The sequence below is a fragment of the Chrysemys picta genome, chromosome 19, assembly GCF_011386835.1.
Source record: "Chrysemys picta bellii isolate R12L10 chromosome 19, ASM1138683v2, whole genome shotgun sequence".
NCBI classification, from domain to species: domain Eukaryota; kingdom Metazoa; phylum Chordata; order Testudines; family Emydidae; genus Chrysemys; species Chrysemys picta.
In genome coordinates, this window is record NC_088809.1 from 19,802,066 (window position 1) to 19,821,557 (window position 19,492).

Sequence of the window (19,492 nt, forward strand, 5' to 3'; positions counted from 1 at the left end):
TACCCTGAAAAAAATAGGAGGCTGTTTTATTGATGAGTAGATTCCAATTGACAAATTGAGAGCAGATAATACACTAATACAGAGTGACTTTGATCAAAGCTTGTGCTTTGCATCTGGAGTCTTTTAAAGTGACATGATGCCTTAATAAATTAAGGAAACTGTGATTCTTCTTCCCCATCCGCTCTTCACTTCATGCTCTTCACAAACTCCTCTCCCTTCTTGATAGAAGCTTTCAGCTCAGTCATGGCCCCAACTATCATCTTTTCTTCATACGGAGAGATCTTGCCAATACCTAGATTCTTCTCAATTCCATTTTTCTGACAGGGGAAGAAGGGTTTTTGGGTTACACAATCATTGCATTCTTTAGCAAGGAATAGCTTTCCTATCTGTGCCTAGTTAGAGGGTTAAACTTGAGTTTAAAAAACAAACTTCCTCCTCCTCAGCTCTCTATAACTGGTATATCTGCAGGAGTTGAACAAAACAGTTCAAACATAGCTACTATATTTCGATATGAATTTCCTACCCACACATCAGGATGGGGGAAAAGAATGTGTCCTGTCTAATTTTAGGACTGACTCCTTCCTAGAAGAGGGGCTGAAATACCAACCGCTCCTTTGGTGTTTTCATCCCTTCCCCTCAAGTGTTTTGTTGTTTTCTTAAAACCACACACTAGTCCAAGGACCTGAAATTTACCCTGCAGGAAGAAGACAATCACATACATTTTCACCAGTGGCTTCCAATGAATTTTCAAATCCACTTCAAAGTTACCCTTCTAGCTTTCTAGAGCCCATAGAGTTTAGAGTCTACCATCCTGTATCTGACCTGCTGGGCCCACTTATTTCAATACAGTGTTTACTTCTGTCCACCTACCAGAGTGAGTATGATACCCTTTCACTGTCCATAATTAATTCCTTCCCTCAAGGACTGAAACTCCCGTTTCTTTTTGTTGCCTCAAAAGCTTCTCTTTACATAGTCCACATAAAATAAACTACATTACTGTGTTTTAATGACACAATAAAACACTCTTATGTCACTTCCAAAGGCCACAGCACGATCCTTAACCCAGCACCCGTACTGGCCATCAAACTGCAATTCCCGTTCACCAGTAGAACTTTGATGGCCTCAGTGGAACTTCCACACACACGAGTCAATGTGTAAAGGATTTATTTTAGTAGATTAAGTTATGGTGGCCGGACTACTGGGCTTTTATTGACGTTTTGAAAACTCTTCATAAACGGAGACACTACAACCTCCTATTTAGAGTGACTGGGAACCAGAAGTTCAGGCTGAGACGCTGATTAAAATTAGAGGGCCCGGTTACCCAGTCAATTCAAATGCAGAACTAAGGACAGGAAGCAACTGAAACACGAAATTTGCACTTGCCTGAGTAAATAAGTTACTAAAATAGGCAAGCCCTTCTCTTATTTAGTTTTGCTGAAACACCAGGAACTCAAAAGCTATTGCAGATATTTGTTTAAAATAGTCCATAGTCCTTGACATTTTTAATGAGAAATTAAAATAGTTTTAGGAGTTACGCCACTGCCGGTCTTAAAAAAACATTAGAATATGATTATTAAAAGCCTGAACCAAATATCCAAAGTGTTAAAGTGCTTTCTGAACAAGTGTTGCATTAGCCAAGCAAGCTAATTCTACAACACCATTCCTGCTTAATAAAGTACAATTTATTACATTAAACGTGCCAGTTAAAAGCACCACCATCCAAGATACATACCCCAAGTAGCAAAGGTGTGGAGAAGTATGGGCACTCCGTTTCTTCCGATCTAACAAAGGAACATTCAATAACCCCTTCCTTTCCATTCATTGCATCCAGGACAGAAAAGACAAACCTGGCACCAGCATATGCCATAGATAAGGTGGCAGATCCTGTGTAAATAGGATTCAGAACAAAAATATGAGAGATCCTAGTGGTATGGACTTACACACTTGTTATTAAACTTTATGCCCAATTGAGAAGTTAGTACTAGTGTAGAATGGAAACTGGTTTACAGTCTCTGCCGTTTGAATAAGAGTGTCACATTTTTGGCTAGGTGGCTGCACAAGCTCAGAAGATAGTGATTGCATATTTTGAATACTTCAGAAGCATCAGAACCTGTCCCCACCACACCAAGTGCAGCTTTTCTTTTAAAGAGGCTGCACAAAGGGGGGAAAAGTTTTTTACTGCCAGATAGATCAAAAGGAGCAGAATAATTTTTCCTTTGACGTTCCTCTGCTTGTTTTTTCACATTTGCACTATCTGGTCCTTCCTTCCCTCTGTGTTGCAATGAGATAAGCGAGTTTTTTGTTTTTAAATAAAGAAAAGCTGTATAGCAGAAGGGAGCAGTAAAGGACAAGAGATGGGCTTAACTGTTCATATTTCACAGTGCACTCGTCAAGTCCAAGGGATGTCATGGCACAAGATCAAAAGCCCTGAAGCTAACACTCAACAGTAACTTTTGGCCACTGGCATGCCATTTTAGTGGTATGTGTTTGACCCATTTAATCTGCTTGTGACGAGGGTTGTTGCACAGTAATAGATTCCATAGAGTAGGTTACTGTTTAATTCCACCTTAAAGACTGAATTGCTTCTAAGCATGCCATTGGCAGCACTAACCCATTTGCAAAGATTTGTAATAAACACCAATGCATTACATTGCTCTGTAGTTTCCAGTCTATTCTGGAATATAAGAGTACTGCTCGCACTCAGAATGGTCAAACAACTAAGATTCAGAACAATTTCCAAGAACCAACCTGCTCCTGCTTTAGCTTTCACAACTTCAGTACCAGCCTCCTGAATTCTCCCTGTAAGTGTTTCCAATTGATCCTGAGGGAACTCCACTCTTGGTGTACACTAAAGTGGAAAGGTATCAGTTATCGGTAAATCTCAACATCCCTTTACATTCATTATAATGCTTCAGAGGCCTAAATACCCAATAGTATTTTTTATATTCCTATAGCAATTTTCATCAGCACACAGTCAAAGTGCTTCAAAGCAGACAGACAAGTATCCCCATTTCAGAGGTAGGCAAAGCCATGATGTGGCCTGATCCAGTTGTCATCAGAGCCAACAGAGAAGCTCTCATTGACTATAAATAGAGCTAGATCACATCAAGTGATTTGCCCAAGGTCAAATTGCTGCTTAATGGTAGAACTAGGAACTCGGCAGACCCATCTTGCAGCCTCTTTCACCAGACTTCCGCTGAGTAACGCACATAGTAGGCTTTTGACTTCTCAAAGCTATACACTAATGGTTTTCACATAGGGGGACCAGATGACAAAGGTAAAATATCGGGACGCGGGAGGGGGGGGGGGGGGGAGGGAGGGAGAAAGCCGGCGGCGGAGCAAACAAAAACAAAAAAAGAAACCACTGCCCAAGTTCAGCCAGCCCCTCCAACCGCACCGCGGGTGTCAGGGAAGCCCAGCAAGGGACAGGCATGACGGGGACCACAGCCGAGCAGTGCAAAGAGGAGCAGAAACGGGGTCCCAGCCGCAGAGCTGCGCCTACTGAATTCTCCAGCGGTGGCTGCAGCGGGTGGGAGCTGGGCTGGGGGGAGCTGAGCTGGGCCGGGCGAGCAGCGGCAGCTCCCTGCAGCCCGGCTAGACCCCCTGCAGCACTAGATGGGGGGCTGGCGCGCCTGCAGGGCAGAGTCTTTTTGTGACGGCCGCCACCAGGCGGCACAGCCCCGTCTCCACCCGACTCTATGGTAGCTGCAACAGCTGAGCGTGCCCCGGCCCGGAGCTGCCAAGCCCACGTGCTGCACTAGATCCCCGGGGCAGCCTGGCTCGCTTCCCGGCCGCCTGGCTTGCTTCCCGGCCGCTCTCCCAGCCCAGGCCGCTCCGTGAGCCATGGGTGCGGCGCAGGAGGCCCAGGCCTGCCTTGCCTTCTACCGGGGGCTCGGGCAGAGGGAGCCTCTGTGGGATCTCTGTCGGGCCATCCTCACCTTCCTGGAGAAGCTGGAGCAGTTCGCAGGGTGAGTGCTGGGCGCCACCCCCTCCCTCCAGCGCTTGCACCGCCATACAGCTGATCAGCGCAAGCCTGGGAGGGAGGAGGAATGCGGCGTGCTTGGGGAAGAAGTAGGGCCAGGGTGGGGATTTGGGGAGGGATCCAATGGGGCAGTGTCGGGGGGCGAGCCCCTCTGGGCTCCACCTGTGCGCCAGAGCGGAGGGCAAAATTGCTTGTTTGTCCCGTGTTCCGACCGATGTTCGGTCGGGACACGGGACAAACAAGCAAATATCGGGACAGTCCCGATAAAATCGGGACTTCTGGTCACCCTCTTTCCACACTTCTAGCACAGGGCATTACATCAAGGAAAGATCTCTGGATACACACTGCTGAGAACCTCGTCTGTTGCTGTGTTTATGAGGATTTTGAACACTTAAAGTTCTCTGTTCTACTACAGTCATCATCCACACAGTTGACAAAATGTGCTCCCCGCATGGCTAAAATAATCTTTTCCGGTCATTTTGGCCACCCCCCTTTACTAGTTTCCTCCTTTTATTACATCAAACTCAAGATCCCTGACCGTCCCTTCCTAGCTCCATATAATCACACTTCTCCCTTACACCTGAGCATAATTCCTCCCATTCCCAGCCCTCTCCCCTTACTATTCCCATCAGATCTTTTTAAGCACTCCTCTATCACACATCTCTTACCCTTGCAAGAACCCACTTCCAGGATTCCTTCCTTCCCTTTCCTCAAAGACTTGTGTTTCAGGCACAGGACTGGGAGTCAGATGTGTGTTTTCTTCTCATTTCTGCCCAAAGACTCCCCATTCAACCCTAGGCCACTCATTTCATCTCTGGTGCTTCAGTTACTGACATGTCTCAGAGGTGGATACAGCTTAATTAATTTACGGTTGTAAAGTGTACACATAATACAGTGAATGTCACAGACATTCAGGTACTAATGATCTCTCCCAGCTCTCTTCCCTAAGAGAGATGTGCCATGGTCTTGTCTATCTTAGATTAAAAGCTCCTTGAGGAAAAGGGTCTTACTCTCAAATGCCACGTAAGTTTATGGTGCTTTAAAAGTCAGAGGAATTTAGGTTTAGGACTTTGGAAGTGTGCAGAATGAATTTCCAATCGTACAACAGTCCTTTGTGAATGAGCACACACGGACAGCTGGAAAGAGGCATCAGCAACAGCATTTCAGATCAACATTAATGCAATACTGAATGGGGAAGAACGAACATATCCATACACTGGGTATTTACTGTAACATACCTGAGAGATCAGAGGGATGATCGTTTTCCCTGCATGGCCACCAATAACAGGAACATTTACTCGAGCTGGATCGAAGCCCTGCAGGAAAACTCATGACTTTAGCAATTATTTTTAAAAGTGTCTGGGCAAGAAAAGCAGTATGCCTTTAGAGACATTGTGCCCTATTTCTATCCTGGACATTTAATCAGACATCTGCAATGTAATGCTACATGGTGTAGAATAATGGAAACAGTTTAAAGTCTAGTCATGTTCTGAAGAATGAATTAAAACCACATCATAGAAATTTATGTTTATCATCACAGTGACTTTACTCTCAGTAGGCTTTTATCAATGAATTGAAATGCCAACACTACAAACTCCACCTGGGGTATGAAAGTCAGGCTGTTCTCCCACGAGAACACATCCTGCAACAAGTCTGTTGCTCGGTGGGGCATGTTAGAAACCAACTCACTCTTCCACAGTTGCGTTGGACTCTAGCACGAGTGAAAATGCCACTATCAGTAAGGTAAACATGTGGCTCAGACTCTCAAGGTGCAGCTATGAAATTCTCTTCTGACTACAACTGCACCGTGAAGGACAGAGACCCTATCCTTAGACTATCCAAAGGCTGGAAATAGCAAATCATGTCCTCATATCCTCCAGTTCTTGGGGAATCTGCGACCATTTGGCTCTGTTCACTCATGAATTATGACAAAGAGCATTGCTAATATGAATGATAAAGGTTCATAGCGACAAATCTATTGAAGCAGGAAGATTAAAACCTACCTTTAGTTCAGCCACAAAAGTATTTGCTCTGACAATGTCCAGTGTGGTAACACCAAAGATTCTGTTGGGATTATAAACCCCATGCTTCTTAAAAATTTCAGAGGTTATTGGGATGGTAGAATTTACCTATAATTGAGAAGCAGGTAGGCATGCATTACCACACTAATACTTTTTGATAGCTATTTATGAAGTTTTAACCGGCTTACAAATCCTTACCATGTAAATATCAAACAAAACAATAATCATTACAAAAAACTGAGCTTGTTTAGAGAAAGTTATAATATAAACAGATCTCGTTAACATGGTAGAGTGAGCCTCTTTACAATACCTATGTTATTTCTACTGTACCATCACAAATTTTATTACACAAGCAAGCTGACAGTAGTGCTCAAATACCTCTGTATACACTAGTGCGCGGTTTTCCTGTGTTAAAGGCCTTCAGCAAACAAAAGTTTATTCAAAGTCTTTGTCAATAACAAAACTGAAGAGGAGAACTCAGACTGGCTGAAATAATGCTTCATCAAGCCTGGCTCAAGACATTCACTGGTTCATTCATGTTATGAAGGGCTGCATATTAAAGAACTAAAGCTTCTAAGCAGATTAATTTACTGGTAGACATATAAATCCTGTGTAGCTGTCTCTTGTGGGTGTACCGCATGATATTTGTTTAGGACCTCTATACCATTTTATACCTATGGAACTGGTCATATTCACAGGACTTAAACATGAACTTGGAAATCTAGCTCTAGCCAATTTGTTTTCAGTCACGACAAGATTGGAAAATGTGTTAATAAGGATGATACAACATTAATTTTTGGCTTGTTAATACAGTCAGTTAACTAACGCTGCTAGTCCCTTGGCTTCTCTCCACTATGTATTCAGAGTATCCCAGACATTTATGTTTACCGGGTTAGCAATAATGCAGATCATGGCTTCTGGACAGTGCTTGGCACAGGCAGACGTCAAATTCGCAACAATGGTAGCGTTGGTATTGAACAGGTCATCACGGGTCATACCTGGGAATCAACAAATTGAATATCATTCCAGAAGTTAACCAAGTTGTTCCCATTACAGTGGTTAGGAATGTGAGCAAGCCCTACCCAATCAGAACACCAGGAGGGATCAGTGTTGTGTCAAACGCCACCAAATTCTGTCCTACTTCTGGCTGGAGACTCTCCACTTCCGAGAAGGCAATTCACATCCTCCAAGGCTAGTGTCAAGGTTATCCCTTATAACTAGCTTCTGCTAGTAAGAGACTTAGGCCTGATATACACTTAAAGGTTAGGTCAACATAGCTACACTGGTCAGGGGTGTGAAAAGTCCACACTCCTGACTGATGTAGCTATGCCAACCTAACTCCCAGCATAGATTGCTCAGAGAGATGGTATTCCTACAGCAATAGAAAATCCATTCTACTGGTGCAGGTTGTGTCTACGCTACAGGGTTATGTCAGCATAGCTACGACAATGTAGTTCTGCTGGTAGTCTCCACGGTGTAGACATATCCTAAACTTCTCACTCCTGAAATATGCTTGACTACCTACTGGCCTGGGGAACAAGTAGCACAGGTCATAACCCGGATGATAGAGACAGCAGCCTAATGTATTACTATCACCACATCAGTCCAGACAAATACCAGTTAGGGCAGTCATTGAAAGAAGAGTGCACAGAGTAGGGGCAGGTGCACAGTTTTTACCCCATTTTATGTATCCAGGTACTTAAAAGGCCCTTATCACTGTAGTATCTTGTCATTAAACTGTCAAATATGGATACACTGCTCATTGTATGGGTGCCACAGCCCTCTTTGTGCTGGCCAAAAGTATAACCGGGTTAAAAAAAGAATTAGATACATTCCTGGAGGATAGGTCCATCAATGGCTCTTAGCCAAGATGGTAACAGAAAAGAACTCCATGCTCTGGGTGCCCCTAATCCTTCGACTGCCAGACGCTGGGACTGGACAACAGGGGACGGATCACTCAATAATTGCCCCGTTCTTTTCATTCCCTCTGTAGCATCTGGCACTGGCCACTGTCAGAAGACAGGATAACTGGCTAGATGGACCATTGGTCTGACCCACTATTGGTTACGTTCCTAACACAACAGTTTAAGAACAAGATTTAGAGTCAAGAAGTCTGGGTTTATATAGCAGAGCTGGGAAATAGACTCCCCCTATGACCTTAGAGACCCCTCCCCCCCCAAAAAACACACCAAGAAACAAAAGGCAATTTCCACTTATTTGTAAAATTCAGGTAATACATCACAAGGGTGTTGTGAACTTCATTGATATTTGTACAGTTCTCAGATCCTCTCAAGGGACAGCACTATAAAAGTGCCAGCACTACATTAATTGTATACTCCCAAGACTGGTCTCTAGTCCCAGTTCCCAGCAGGATAAAATGAAGTTTTGTTCCTGGAACGTCGATCAGTACTACTTCCAGCATGAAGCCTCTATGGGCTTTTCTATGATGCTCATAACTCTAGCATGAGTGCCTCATATATTCAATAATTCATTAAATACTTGTCTACCTTGCAGGTGTGTATCTCCCTTTTACAGATGAGGAACTTGGAAACAGAAAGATTGTCTAATGTCTCAGAGGAATTCTATGGCACAGCCAGAAACAGACCCCAAAAAACAGAGTCCGTCCAGTGCTCTAAGCCCAAGATGATCTTCTGAGGGACTTGCAGACTCAAGATAGAAGTAGTGGCGTAGCATTTCAGGCCTTACCACAATAATCCAAACATTTTAGAGTGCTACGTTCAATAAACTTAAGACCTACCTGGTTTTCTAGGGACTCCTGCAGGAATAACTACAACTTCACAGCCCTTTAAACAGTCTGGCAACTGCTCAGATCCAATAAAACCTGCAATGGAAGATCCAGGTAACTATGCATTTCACTGTTCCAGTGAAAGATTAAGCTGTCCAAATCAAATTTAGTAGTGTATGAAACTGTATGTTTAAGGATATCATGTTAATTTTTAATGTAGCCTTCGCCGCCTTCAATATTAATTTCATCCCTTAGAATGAGAATGGCTGAGTGTCTCTAGTAAAATTCAAACCATCTAATATGCAAATACCGCTGTCCTCAGAAAAAGTGTTTGTAATTCTATTCCATGAATCAAAACAAATCCCTATGCCTCCTATGAAGCAGCAAGCAAAACTTTCTCCTTTGAGAACAAACTCTATAAATGAAATGGAAACCAGAAGAGTAAATATATCGTAAAAGTGAAAGTTTAGATAGAAATTTTTTTTTTTTTTTTGAGATTGCCTATACCAAGCCACACCCTTGGGAGATTCATTCTAGGAGTGTAGATTCAGACAGGCTCTCTCAAAGAGCTACACTATGGTAACGGTATTTTCCTACAAAGTTCTGAGTTTATCAAAGTAAGAAAATACAGCTGCTAGCTAAAGTCTACGATCAAATTTCTCAATTTTTACTGAATTTATTCTGGTAGCCAGTGTGAACTTTCACATTAATCAAAAACAGTTTTTCAGTGGACAAATAAAAAATGAAAAAGTAGGTAAAGATGTTCTGACCATCTTAGCAGCAACTGATCTATTTAACTAAATCTTGTTCTTAGAAGTTATTTGGAGAAATAAGCTATTTCCAGTTTTAGTTTCAAGTTAACAGGAATGTAATTATTTATAAAAGACAAGTAGTGCCCCACGTCACATATATAGTAATATTGTTGTGTATCCTACACATAACACATAGTAAGAATCACTTCAATCTAGGACCTCTGCGTGCACAGTAATATGCCTCAGATAATTAATAATGACTTACGATACCTTTGACATTGGCTCTTGTCTCAATGTGGCTAAGGTCAGCTGCAACGCCAGGGGTGTGAGCAATATCATACAGGTTGAGGTGGCTCACTAAGGGGCTATTCTTCAATAGAAGGGAAAGAGGTTGGCCAATCCCTCCAGAGGCACCAAGCACTGCCACTCTAGCATTGCTCTGAGGAGAAAAGAAAGAAGGACACAGATGTTTTTTAGCAGTTACTCAATAATGGCTTTGGAGCCTTCATCACACTTAAGTTTGCTTCTAATTTTTGAAGAGCTCTGTTTGTCTCAGTTGAGTTTTGTTTTTAAACCAGACAGGGGACAAACTGGATTCAAAACTAAACTCTTATGGAAGACATAATTTCTTAAAGGAAGTATCAGTAGCAAGTCTTTGGAGAGATAAGACAAACATTTAAATGGATGCTTCTTCAAAGCTGGATTCTTTTCAGTAAGGAAAGATAAACAAACAATTGTCTCTCAATTTAGAAATTTTTCCGCCATGGCAAATGCCGTCCAGAACTCTGCTAGGAGGAGGGCCCTACCAAATTCATGGCCATGAAAAACACATCATGGACCGTGAAATCTGGTCTTGTATGTGCTTTTACCCTATACTATACAAATTTGATGGGAGAAGACCGTTTCTCAAATTGGGGGCCCTGATCCAAAAGGAACTTGCAGGGGGGTTGCAAGGTTATTTTAGGAGGGTCACAGTATTGCCACCCTTACTTCTGCGCTGCCTTCAGAGCTAGGCGGCTGGAGAGCGGCAGGTGTTGGCCAGGCGCCCAGCTCTGAAGGCAGCGCCCCACCAGAAGCAGAGCAAAAGGGTGGCAATACCGTACCAAGCCAATCTTACTTCTGCGTTGCTGCTGCCAGTGGCTCGGACTTCAGAGCAGGGCTCCCAGCCAGCAGCCGCCACTCTCCAGCTACCCAGCTCTGAAGGCAGCGTTGCTGCCAGCAGCAGAGCAGAATTAAGGGTAGCAGTACTGCAACCCCCCCTACAATAACCTTGTGACTCACACACACACACACAACTCCTTTTTGGGTCAAGACCCCTACAATTACAACACTGCAAAATTTCACATTTAAATACCTGCAATCATGACATTTATGACTTTTAAAATCTTATGGCCATGAAATTGACCAAAATGGACCGTGAATTTGGTAGGGCCCTAGCTATGGGTCTACCTTCTGGTTTATTAGAGACACACAATTCTGTGGCTATTCCAGTTTTAGTTGCCAATATTAGAAGAAAGAATCTGCTTTCCTCCTAAGCTAGCTGAGTGAGTGACCATGCTGCAGGCTGTGCCAGCTCCTTATTGGATTAGCAGCTGAGGAGTTGTATCTTGAGCTGCTGCGTCTCCATTGCAGGACCAGCGCTTGGGCTTCAACCCCCCCTCCATAACAGGCCAACTAGCTCTAGCTTAAAGCACCACGATCGAGCTAGATGTGTTTGTGGACAGGAGTTGCGTTAGGGGCAAATCCTGAGTTACAGTTCAAACTAACAATGCAGTGTAGAAAAGTCCTGAGATGTGGCAGCTAAATTCCTGTGTTCTCAAATAAGCTTTGCTACTGGAGTGGCAGGAACCACTTAACTGCAGTGTTAAAATGGTATGGCCCGGTGAATCATCATGAAGCCTCTATCTTCTACAATAGATTGATGAAACCCAACTCACGTAACTAAACTGCGATCTGACAACACCAGATCAGGATGAAGACACGCTGGGAGAGCAGTGAGAGAACACCCGTATTGCCTTGCTGTACCGTCTTCTGTGACTAGAGGACCTTTACTATGCCTGATTGACAATTCTGAGCCTTTAACAAGCAGTCCGTGAACACACAAAGGTATGCTCCTACCCAGCAATCAGGTTGCATGGGTTAGCATAAAAGATGAGTGCAAGTCTTTGGATAGATTTCTTGAATGAGCGTGCTTAGCGCTACTGCTTGAAAACGGAAAGCTGAATTATACAGAACCTACTCATTTTAGCAGTTAGCTTTTGCCATGCAGAACTCTGCTCTTGGTTCTTGATTAAGAAGTCTGTCCAATTAGATTGCAGAGATTACGTTTTTCATGAATACTTATTGTTTAGACTAGGTTACCTGCTGCATTTTTCAGAGGTAGTTTCTAACTCATATAAGGGATGACGAAAATGAAGTTTTGCATTCTCACCTCTGCACTGCCTCACGTACATATTTGTAGAAGGAAGATTAAATGTAGTTGATGTTTAATAGAAGAAAGTTTATTTACTGATAGAGTTATATTGCTAAGGTACATTGGAATCAGTGCCCCTTTAAAATGAATTTACTGACTCAGTACATAAGTCATATAGCTTTAATGACTAATGTTTAAAGCTGGGGTTTTCAAATGGGCCTAAAGGAGTTGGGATCCCAAATCCCATTAAGAATCAATGGGCATTGGGCACCTAAACTCTTCAGTCCCTTTGAAAAATCTGTTTAAGTGGCTCTATCTTTAAAGGGAGAAGACTATATCACTGTGACAAAACAGTAATTAAAGTATTTTTCAAAAAGTGGATTCACTTTGGCAGTAATCCAACCTGCTCGTTACTGAAGTAAAATTCTGCATAAATGCTCTCTCCCGCAAAGATCAAAATCTAGCAATGGTCATAGGCAGTGTACTGCTATGAAGTGACCAATGAACCTCAAATCTGTATTATTTGAAATCACACTTAGGGGAAGAAGTCCTATAAATCTCTTAAATGACTTGAAGTCATGAGAAAATTGATAGGCAGTGAGTTGATTTCTAGGTATGATATTTGAATGTTTCTGTTATTAGCCCCCCTTTACACAATCACCTTTATATTCTCTTGCAATTATGACACAGTCCTCTTAAATGACCACTTTACCATTGAGAAATTATTTACTTAAGATAGAAGGCAATTGGACTCTGGTAGGGGAAGGCTAGAGTTCTATTTACATGCATAAATTGATTTAAAACAGATTTAATCGGCAGCCTCCACCCTTAATTCCCATCACTATTTTCAGAGTAGCAGCCATGTTAGTCTGTATCCGCAAAAAGAACAGGAGTACTTGTGGCACCTTGAGACTAACAAATTTATTAGAGCATAAGCTTTTGTGGACTACAGCCCACTTATGCATCCGAAGAAGTGGGCTGTAGTCCACGAAAGCTTATGCTCTAATAAATTTGTTAGTCTCTAAGGTGCCACAAGTACTCCTGTTCTTATCACTATTTTGAAACAATTAGATGCTTATGTTCAGGAAAGGATTGAAGTAATCAATACTAATCTATCTCTCAACTCCATTAAATGTTGTCAATACTCAGTTGCCACACACTTGCTGATTACTAGCTACATCTGACCAATGAGAGTCCACTTCTGTCCTGATCAGAAGGGAATCGCCAAAGGGATAGAGAAGCAAAATGGCACGTTTATTTTGTGGCCCAGTGTCAACTATTTATGTGGCTGGACACCTAAAGATGCCCAATATGCTCCATCTTTCACTCCAGGATTTCTGGCCCATTTCTAATCTGCTTTGTTGTTTGTAGTAACTATTTAACATGAGATCCGACTTAAATAAGTTAATACTTGGTTGCAGTGTGGTTGAAGCCATGCTGGTCCCAGAATATTAGAAAGACAAGGTGAGTGAGGTAATATCTTTTATTGGAGCAGCTTCTGTTGGTGAAAGAGAAGCTTTCGAGCCACACAGAAGTTTATTGGACCACAGTTGGTCCAATAAAAGGTATTAACTCGTCCACCTGGTCTCTCAAGTTAATACTTGTCATTTAAACGTAAGTATTCAATTTAACAAGCAGAGTAACACCATAACTGTCTACACATGCCATTAGCATAGTAGAGTTATATTGAAAAGACTCCATTAACACATCTGATTGATCTCCCGGGAGACAGGCGGGAGAGTACACACTCAGGCAGGCTTGACATAGGATAAGAGTGGGAGAAAAGTAACAAGTAAAGAAAGTAAGGGAAGAAGGACGGCAGAAAAGGAGGAGCAGGACCAGAGAGCTGATGGAAAGACCGTGTCAAGAGACATTTGAAGAGAAAAAGCCTGAAGTCGAAAACCTACAAACTCACGCCACGGGGCCGCAGGGCGTGGGGAAGACTCGCTGGCACCTGCGACCCCGCGTCAAGGGGAAGAAGGAAGGATGGAGAAGCGAGCGATGTAGCTGGGGGGAGCCCGGCCTCGCAGCCAGGGCTCGGATGGGCGGGGTGACCTTGGGGAAGTCACACCCCGGCCTGTGCCTCGATTCCCCCATCTGGAGAGGGGGAGGGGGCGGGGGAGGGGGCTGCCTGCCTGCAACCAGCGCTCCCGGGTGCCCAGGCGGGGCTGCCTGGAAGAGGGGGGCTCGTGGCCAAAGCTGCGCCCCTCGGGTGAAAGGCGCAGCGCGGGGAGCCCCCTTCACCCCAGCAGTCGGGTCCGGGGGGGGGGCAGCGACCCCCCTTGCGCACAGCAAAGCGCAGCCCGCCCGGGCCAGACCCGCGCCCCCCGGCTGCACGCGGGGGAGGGGGAGGGTCCGAGGCCGCAGGCAGAGCCGGGGAAGGGGGGCAGGGCAAGGCCCGCGCCGGAGGGGGGGTGCGGCGGGCGGGCCAGGCCTCGGGCCCCCGGCCGGTACCTGCGCCGAGGTGGCGATCCCCTTGCGGAGCGCGGCGGCGGGGCCGCTGAGGCGGGCGAGCAGCATGACGGGCCCGGGACGGTGACTCCAACGACCTCCACCACAGGCAGCGCGCAAGCCAGCACCGCGAGATCGCCTCCGGCCTGCGGGCAACGCGAGACAGCCCCGAAGCACCGCGAGATTTCGCGCTCAAGGCGCGCCCGGGCCGAGACTGCGCCCACCACACGATCGCGAGAGCAGGGCAAGGGGTGGTCCCAAGTGACGTCAGCCTTGGTTACGGCCGAGCGTCGCTGCGTAGCAACCAGGAGGTGAGATGGGAATGGGACCGGGCCCAGGGCTTTGAAGGCCCCTCCCTGAGCTAGCGCGATCTTGACAGTCATAATGGGTACCACAGGGGGCACAGCTGCAGGTACCACGGGTGTCATGGCAACAGACCTCCATGGGTGCCATGGCAACAAAGGTCATAGGTTCCATGGCAACAGATGCCACAGGTGTCATGGTAATAAATCTCCATGGGTGCCATGGCAACAGATGCCACAGGTGTGATAGGTGCCATGGCAACTGATGCCATAGCAACAGACACCCTGGGTACTACGGCTACAAACTCCACGGAAGTGGCATTGAACGGAGTGGGAGAACCTGTGCAAGCTGCAAAGGTGACGTTTAATGTGGAGTTCTGGAGCCCCAGCCTTTGTCTGGATCACTTACCGCTGGGGGCATATTGTTTTATTTTGTATTTTTTGAAATTTGATGTAATTTTTTTTTTTTTTTTTTTTTACAAAATATAGAGAGAAACTCCAAGGGGATGGAGGGCGGGGAAGATTTGATCTGGTCAGAGGAAGATCTCAGGCTTTTCAGTCTCCCATTGCCTGCAGGAGTGGTGTCTATCTATTCTGTTTCCTAACAACACTGATACTTGGGGAACACGTTTCTAAGTTACTGAGAAATAAATTGTTAATGGCCATGGCCCCAATCCTGTGAAATGCTGAGCTCCTACCTCTGCCAGTGGAGTCAGTCTCAGCACCACTCAAGATCAGTCCCTAAATATAGAAATACTGAACATGGATTTTTTTTCTCCAAGAAAACAATTTTAAGAAATGTAAATCCTGATTTTAGGCAATAGAATCTCTCTGTGTTCATTTCATATCTGAGTGATGTGCACAGGTGTGGATGCTCTGTACATCATATTCCATTTTTATATTTCACTATTTAAATTAGATTTTTTTAGATTGAATTCTGACCTCTATATTTTAAAAAGCCTGATCTTGCAGTTCTCATGGAGCAAATATCCCTTATGAAGGCAAGGATTTAAGGACTCAAGCTTGGGCTCAAAGCGATTGTTTTCATTCACAGATGAGCTGGAACGGATAAAAAGTAAATTCTTCACGTTAGCTTGGTTACTTTGCAAGAACTCACCTTTTAAGAATGTATTTACTTTAATTATTATTTCCATTCAGTAAAATGGCAGGATTGGTTCTCTGTGACCCCACAGAGCTTTACAACATCTTGAACCAGTCCACGAAGCTCTCCAGGTTAACTGAGCCTAACTATCTCTGTTTACTGGGTAAGCTAATGAGAGTGTTGATATGTATTTTTATTGTGCAATTTGTCATATAGGTCATTCTTTTGTTTAATTATTGGGGCTAGATTGTTGGAAAACTTTGTATGTGCTTTGGGAGTGACCCAACTGCCATAAAAGTCAGTGAAAAGATGCCTATTAACAGTAATGGGAGTTGAATCAGGCCCTTTGCACTTGTGTACATGTCTGTACAAGGTTCAGGGCAACAGGGATAGGTCCTTTAGTCCTGCTTAAACCATTAGCATGCATGTGATTGTATGGTGCCCAAAGATCTTTGTAAAAAGAACAGGAGTACTTGTGGCACCTTAGAGACTAACAAATTTATTTGAGTATAAGCTTTTGTGGGCTACAGCCCACTTCATCGGATGCATGCAGTGGAAAATACAGAAGGAAGATATAGATATATATACACAGAGAACATGAAACAATGGGTGCTACCATACACACTATAAGGAGAGTGATCAGTTAAGGTGGGCAATTATCAGCAGGAGAGAAAAAGGACTGTTTGTAGTGATAATGAAAATAGCCCATTTCCAGCAATTGACAAGAAGATGTGAGGAACTGTAGGGGGGAAAAAATAAGCATGAGGAAATTTCCCCTCCACAGTTCCTCACATCTTCTTGTCAATTGCTGGAAATGGACCATTTTCATTACCACTACAAACAGTTCTTTTCCTCTCCTGCTGATAATAGCTCACCTTAACTGATCACTCTCCTTATAGTCTGTATGGTAACACCCATTGTTTCATGTTCTCTCTCTGTGTGTGTATATATATATATCTTCCTACTATATTTTCCACTGCATGCATCCGATGAAGTGGGCTGTAGCCCACGAAAGCTTATACTCAAATAAATTCGTTAGTCTCTAAGATGCCACAAGTACTCCTGTTCTTTTTGCAGATACAGACTAACACGGCTGCTACTCTGAAGAGATCTTTGTGGGTCACTGTGATTTTATGTATAGCAGTTAGTATTTTACTGCATCTTTGATTAAAATTTGGAAGACCTATTTCTCTTAGGCTGTGTCTTCACCGCAAATAAAGATGTGTTTTACGTCGAGATAACTATTTGGAGAGAAGCATCTCAATGTGAAAGCCGAGGTGAGACAAGACACAGGAGTTGACTTGTGTCCACTAGGATTTCACATTGAGGTGGCTTTCACAGAATAGGTGTTTTAATGTAATGAATACACCTTTATTTGCAGTGCAGACAGAGCCTTAGAAGAGGCAGAATGGTCTTGAGGACTGAGCATGTGACTGGAACCCAGGAAATGGCTGAGTTCCACTGCTTGCTCTGCTGTTGTCCACTTAATCTCTCTGGACTAAATTTAGAAATGGTGTAAATGAAAGTGTTAATTGCAGGCCTTTAAGCAGGTGTAACGTACTTGCTGTGGGGGTGGAAGAAAGGGGTATAAAAGGAAAAACAACTAACGGGGAAAACATAGGAAGGCTTAAGATAAAGCAAACACCTCCTGCTTTGTTACCAATTTCTATTATTTGCTTTATCTGACACACCACTCTCCAGTCCCACCCCCTCAGCATGAAAATTACACCATGTTAAACACCCTTAAGTCACCTTATCTGGGTGCAACTTACAACACCATTTATATCATCTCTGAATTGGCCATCAGTGTCTCAGTTTCCCTTCAGTCAAATAGAGATAATGGGCCAGATTCATCCCTGGCGTAAATCCATTCAATTACACCTGTGATGGATTTCACCAGCTAATAGTGCCATCCTCACAGAGTTGTTGGGAGGAATAATTAGTTAATGTTTGTTCGGTGCTTTGAACATATGAAGTGCTATATAAATGTTAATGAGAGTTATTATATTATTTTATAATAGGAACTCCTAATGCATTTAGGAATTTTTCATAGACATTGTTTTAATGTTGCCATATTATAAAAATGGTGATGTAAAAATGGCACCTACGTACTCCACACACTTGCTCTCTGGGTGCATTCCATCATATCTATTTAATGTCATGACAAAATAAATTGTTTCAGAGTAGCAGCCGTGTTAGTCTGTATCCGCAAAAAGAACAGGAGTACTTGTGGCACCTTAGAGACTAACAAATTTATTAGAGCATAAGCTTTCGCATCCGAAGAAGTGGGCTGTAGTCCACGAAAACTTATGCTCTAATAAATTTGTTAGTCTCTAAAATAAATTGTAACTATTATTTGAGTTAGCACAGCAGAAGAATAGAGTTATGGGAGAAATAGCTGGATTCTAGTCTGACTTTTGCATCATCAATAGAATTGTTTGCTAAATTCCAGTTGCAGCATCAAATTCTGCCCTGTATTACGTTTATGCAATCTCTGTGCCATGACTGCAGACTTTGATCCTGCAGAATCTTGATTAGTGGTAGTGAGACGGAAATAATGCAGCTTGATTTTCAGATCCCAGGTTAAATTCATAAGGCGGACATCTTGAAAAAACATTGTTTTGCTTGCAAACTGAGACATTTAATCTGAAAGTCAATAGGCACAATAAACATGGAATCCCATGAAGAAATTTATACAATCTGTATTTCGGTGGTGGGTATCTAGTTGTAAGATTTGTAGAGCTCTTTGCAGTCTAAACTCCCATTGGCTTCATAAGGAGCTGGATTCTGCCTTGAAGGCACTATGTAAACCATTCACACAATCTTCATTGTTATTTTCAGATGCCCGTACAAAGCGTGAGTACAATGAAAGCCATGTGATTACAGCAAAAAGGATTAAACAGGTAAATTGTGGTTTCAAGCGGGTTTATCATTCATGTGTGCTGTCCATGACCTTCTGTTCTGGCTGGGGGGGGGGGGGGGGCGGGGTGCCTTAATGAGCATATCACCTGGTCAGTGTCACCAAAAGGGCTCCAGGGAGCTGACAGCAAGTTAAGCTGCCCCTCCTAGAGAAAGTCGCAATGCAAACACCACTTAGGCTTCTCAGGGAGGTATCTCTCAGGCACAGCAGGCCCTGCTGTCATGGGAAGAGAACACTTTGTATCCCTGTGTTCCAGCAGGGGTGAATGCTCTGGGTCATTAATGAGTCACACACACTGATGATTCTAGGAGTCGGCATTTAGCAGTGAGATAGAATTAGCCAAAAAGGATGAGGAACTGCTCCAGTCTCTCTCCTGCCTGATTTTGGAATGTTTGATTTATCCCACGAGAGGTGATGCAGATTGGGGTAGAAAAGAGGGGAAGTGAGATTACAGTAGCCTAAAGAAGGGAGACATTGAAGTTGAATATCAGGAAGAATATTCCAGCAATAAGAGCTATTGCAGAGTTGTCTCACAAAGGGCTCAGGTGAAACCCTCGTCGCTTGAGATGTCTAACATTAGAGAGGACAAAGCATTCAAAAATCTACTGTATTGGCAGGTAGGCCAACAAAATGACCTCCTAGGTCTTTTCCATCTCTAACTTCTGGGATTCACCTAAAGGAGTTAGATACACACGTCCCATTAATAGGAACTGTTCTTCTAACTCCCTTAGGTGGCTTTGCAAATCTCAGCCTTAAGTGCATTCACTGGTGAACATCACTGCATTCAATAGAAAGTACAAGTG

At 43.7% G+C, this 19,492-nt stretch overlaps 2 protein-coding genes across 7 annotated transcripts in view; one reads left to right on the top strand and one right to left on the bottom strand.

Annotated features, from left to right (window-relative positions):
• On the bottom strand, positions 1-14,594 carry MDH2 (malate dehydrogenase 2). The gene is made up of 9 exons (XM_005284446.4): positions 14,369-14,594; positions 9,772-9,940; positions 8,762-8,845; positions 6,892-7,001; positions 5,986-6,111; positions 5,221-5,298; positions 2,749-2,848; positions 1,733-1,884; positions 1-317 (listed from the first exon to the last, which is right to left on the bottom strand). The coding sequence occupies exons 1-9, from the start codon at positions 14,432-14,434 to the stop codon at positions 186-188; spliced, it is 1,017 nt and encodes a 338-aa protein (XP_005284503.1). The 5' UTR covers positions 14,435-14,594; the 3' UTR covers positions 1-185.
• STYXL1 (serine/threonine/tyrosine interacting like 1) overlaps positions 14,538-19,492 on the top strand; it is an 18,142-nt gene continuing 13,187 nt past the window's right edge. For 4 of the 6 annotated variants that reach the window (XR_006176246.2, XM_042857736.2, XM_005284445.5 and 1 more), the window contains exons 1-3: positions 14,543-14,676; positions 15,826-15,932; positions 18,611-18,672. Coding sequence is in view for 4 of the 6 variants with exons in the window: in XM_042857736.2 (XP_042713670.2) it covers positions 15,830-15,932; positions 18,611-18,672 (165 nt within the window). In the remaining 2 variants the exon portion in view is untranslated. Of the gene's footprint in view, positions 14,677-14,961; positions 15,025-15,825; positions 15,933-18,610; positions 18,673-19,492 lie in introns of those variants that run through there. The other 2 variants (XM_065573299.1, XM_065573302.1) reach the window with 2 other exon arrangements.

Bases quoted from the DNA above. Each gene is read 5' to 3' on its own strand.
- MDH2 (XM_005284446.4), bottom strand. From the start codon at position 14,434: ATGCTGCTCGCCCGCCTCAGCGGCCCCGCCGCCGCGCTCCGCAAGGGG. The intron at 7,002-8,761 runs GTAGGTCTTAAG...GTTGATTCCCAG, and splicing joins AGGAGTCCCTAGAAAACCAG to GTATGACCCGTGATGACCTG. The intron at 6,112-6,891 runs GTAAACATAAAT...TCTCAATTATAG, and splicing joins TCTGCATTATTGCTAACCCG to GTAAATTCTACCATCCCAAT.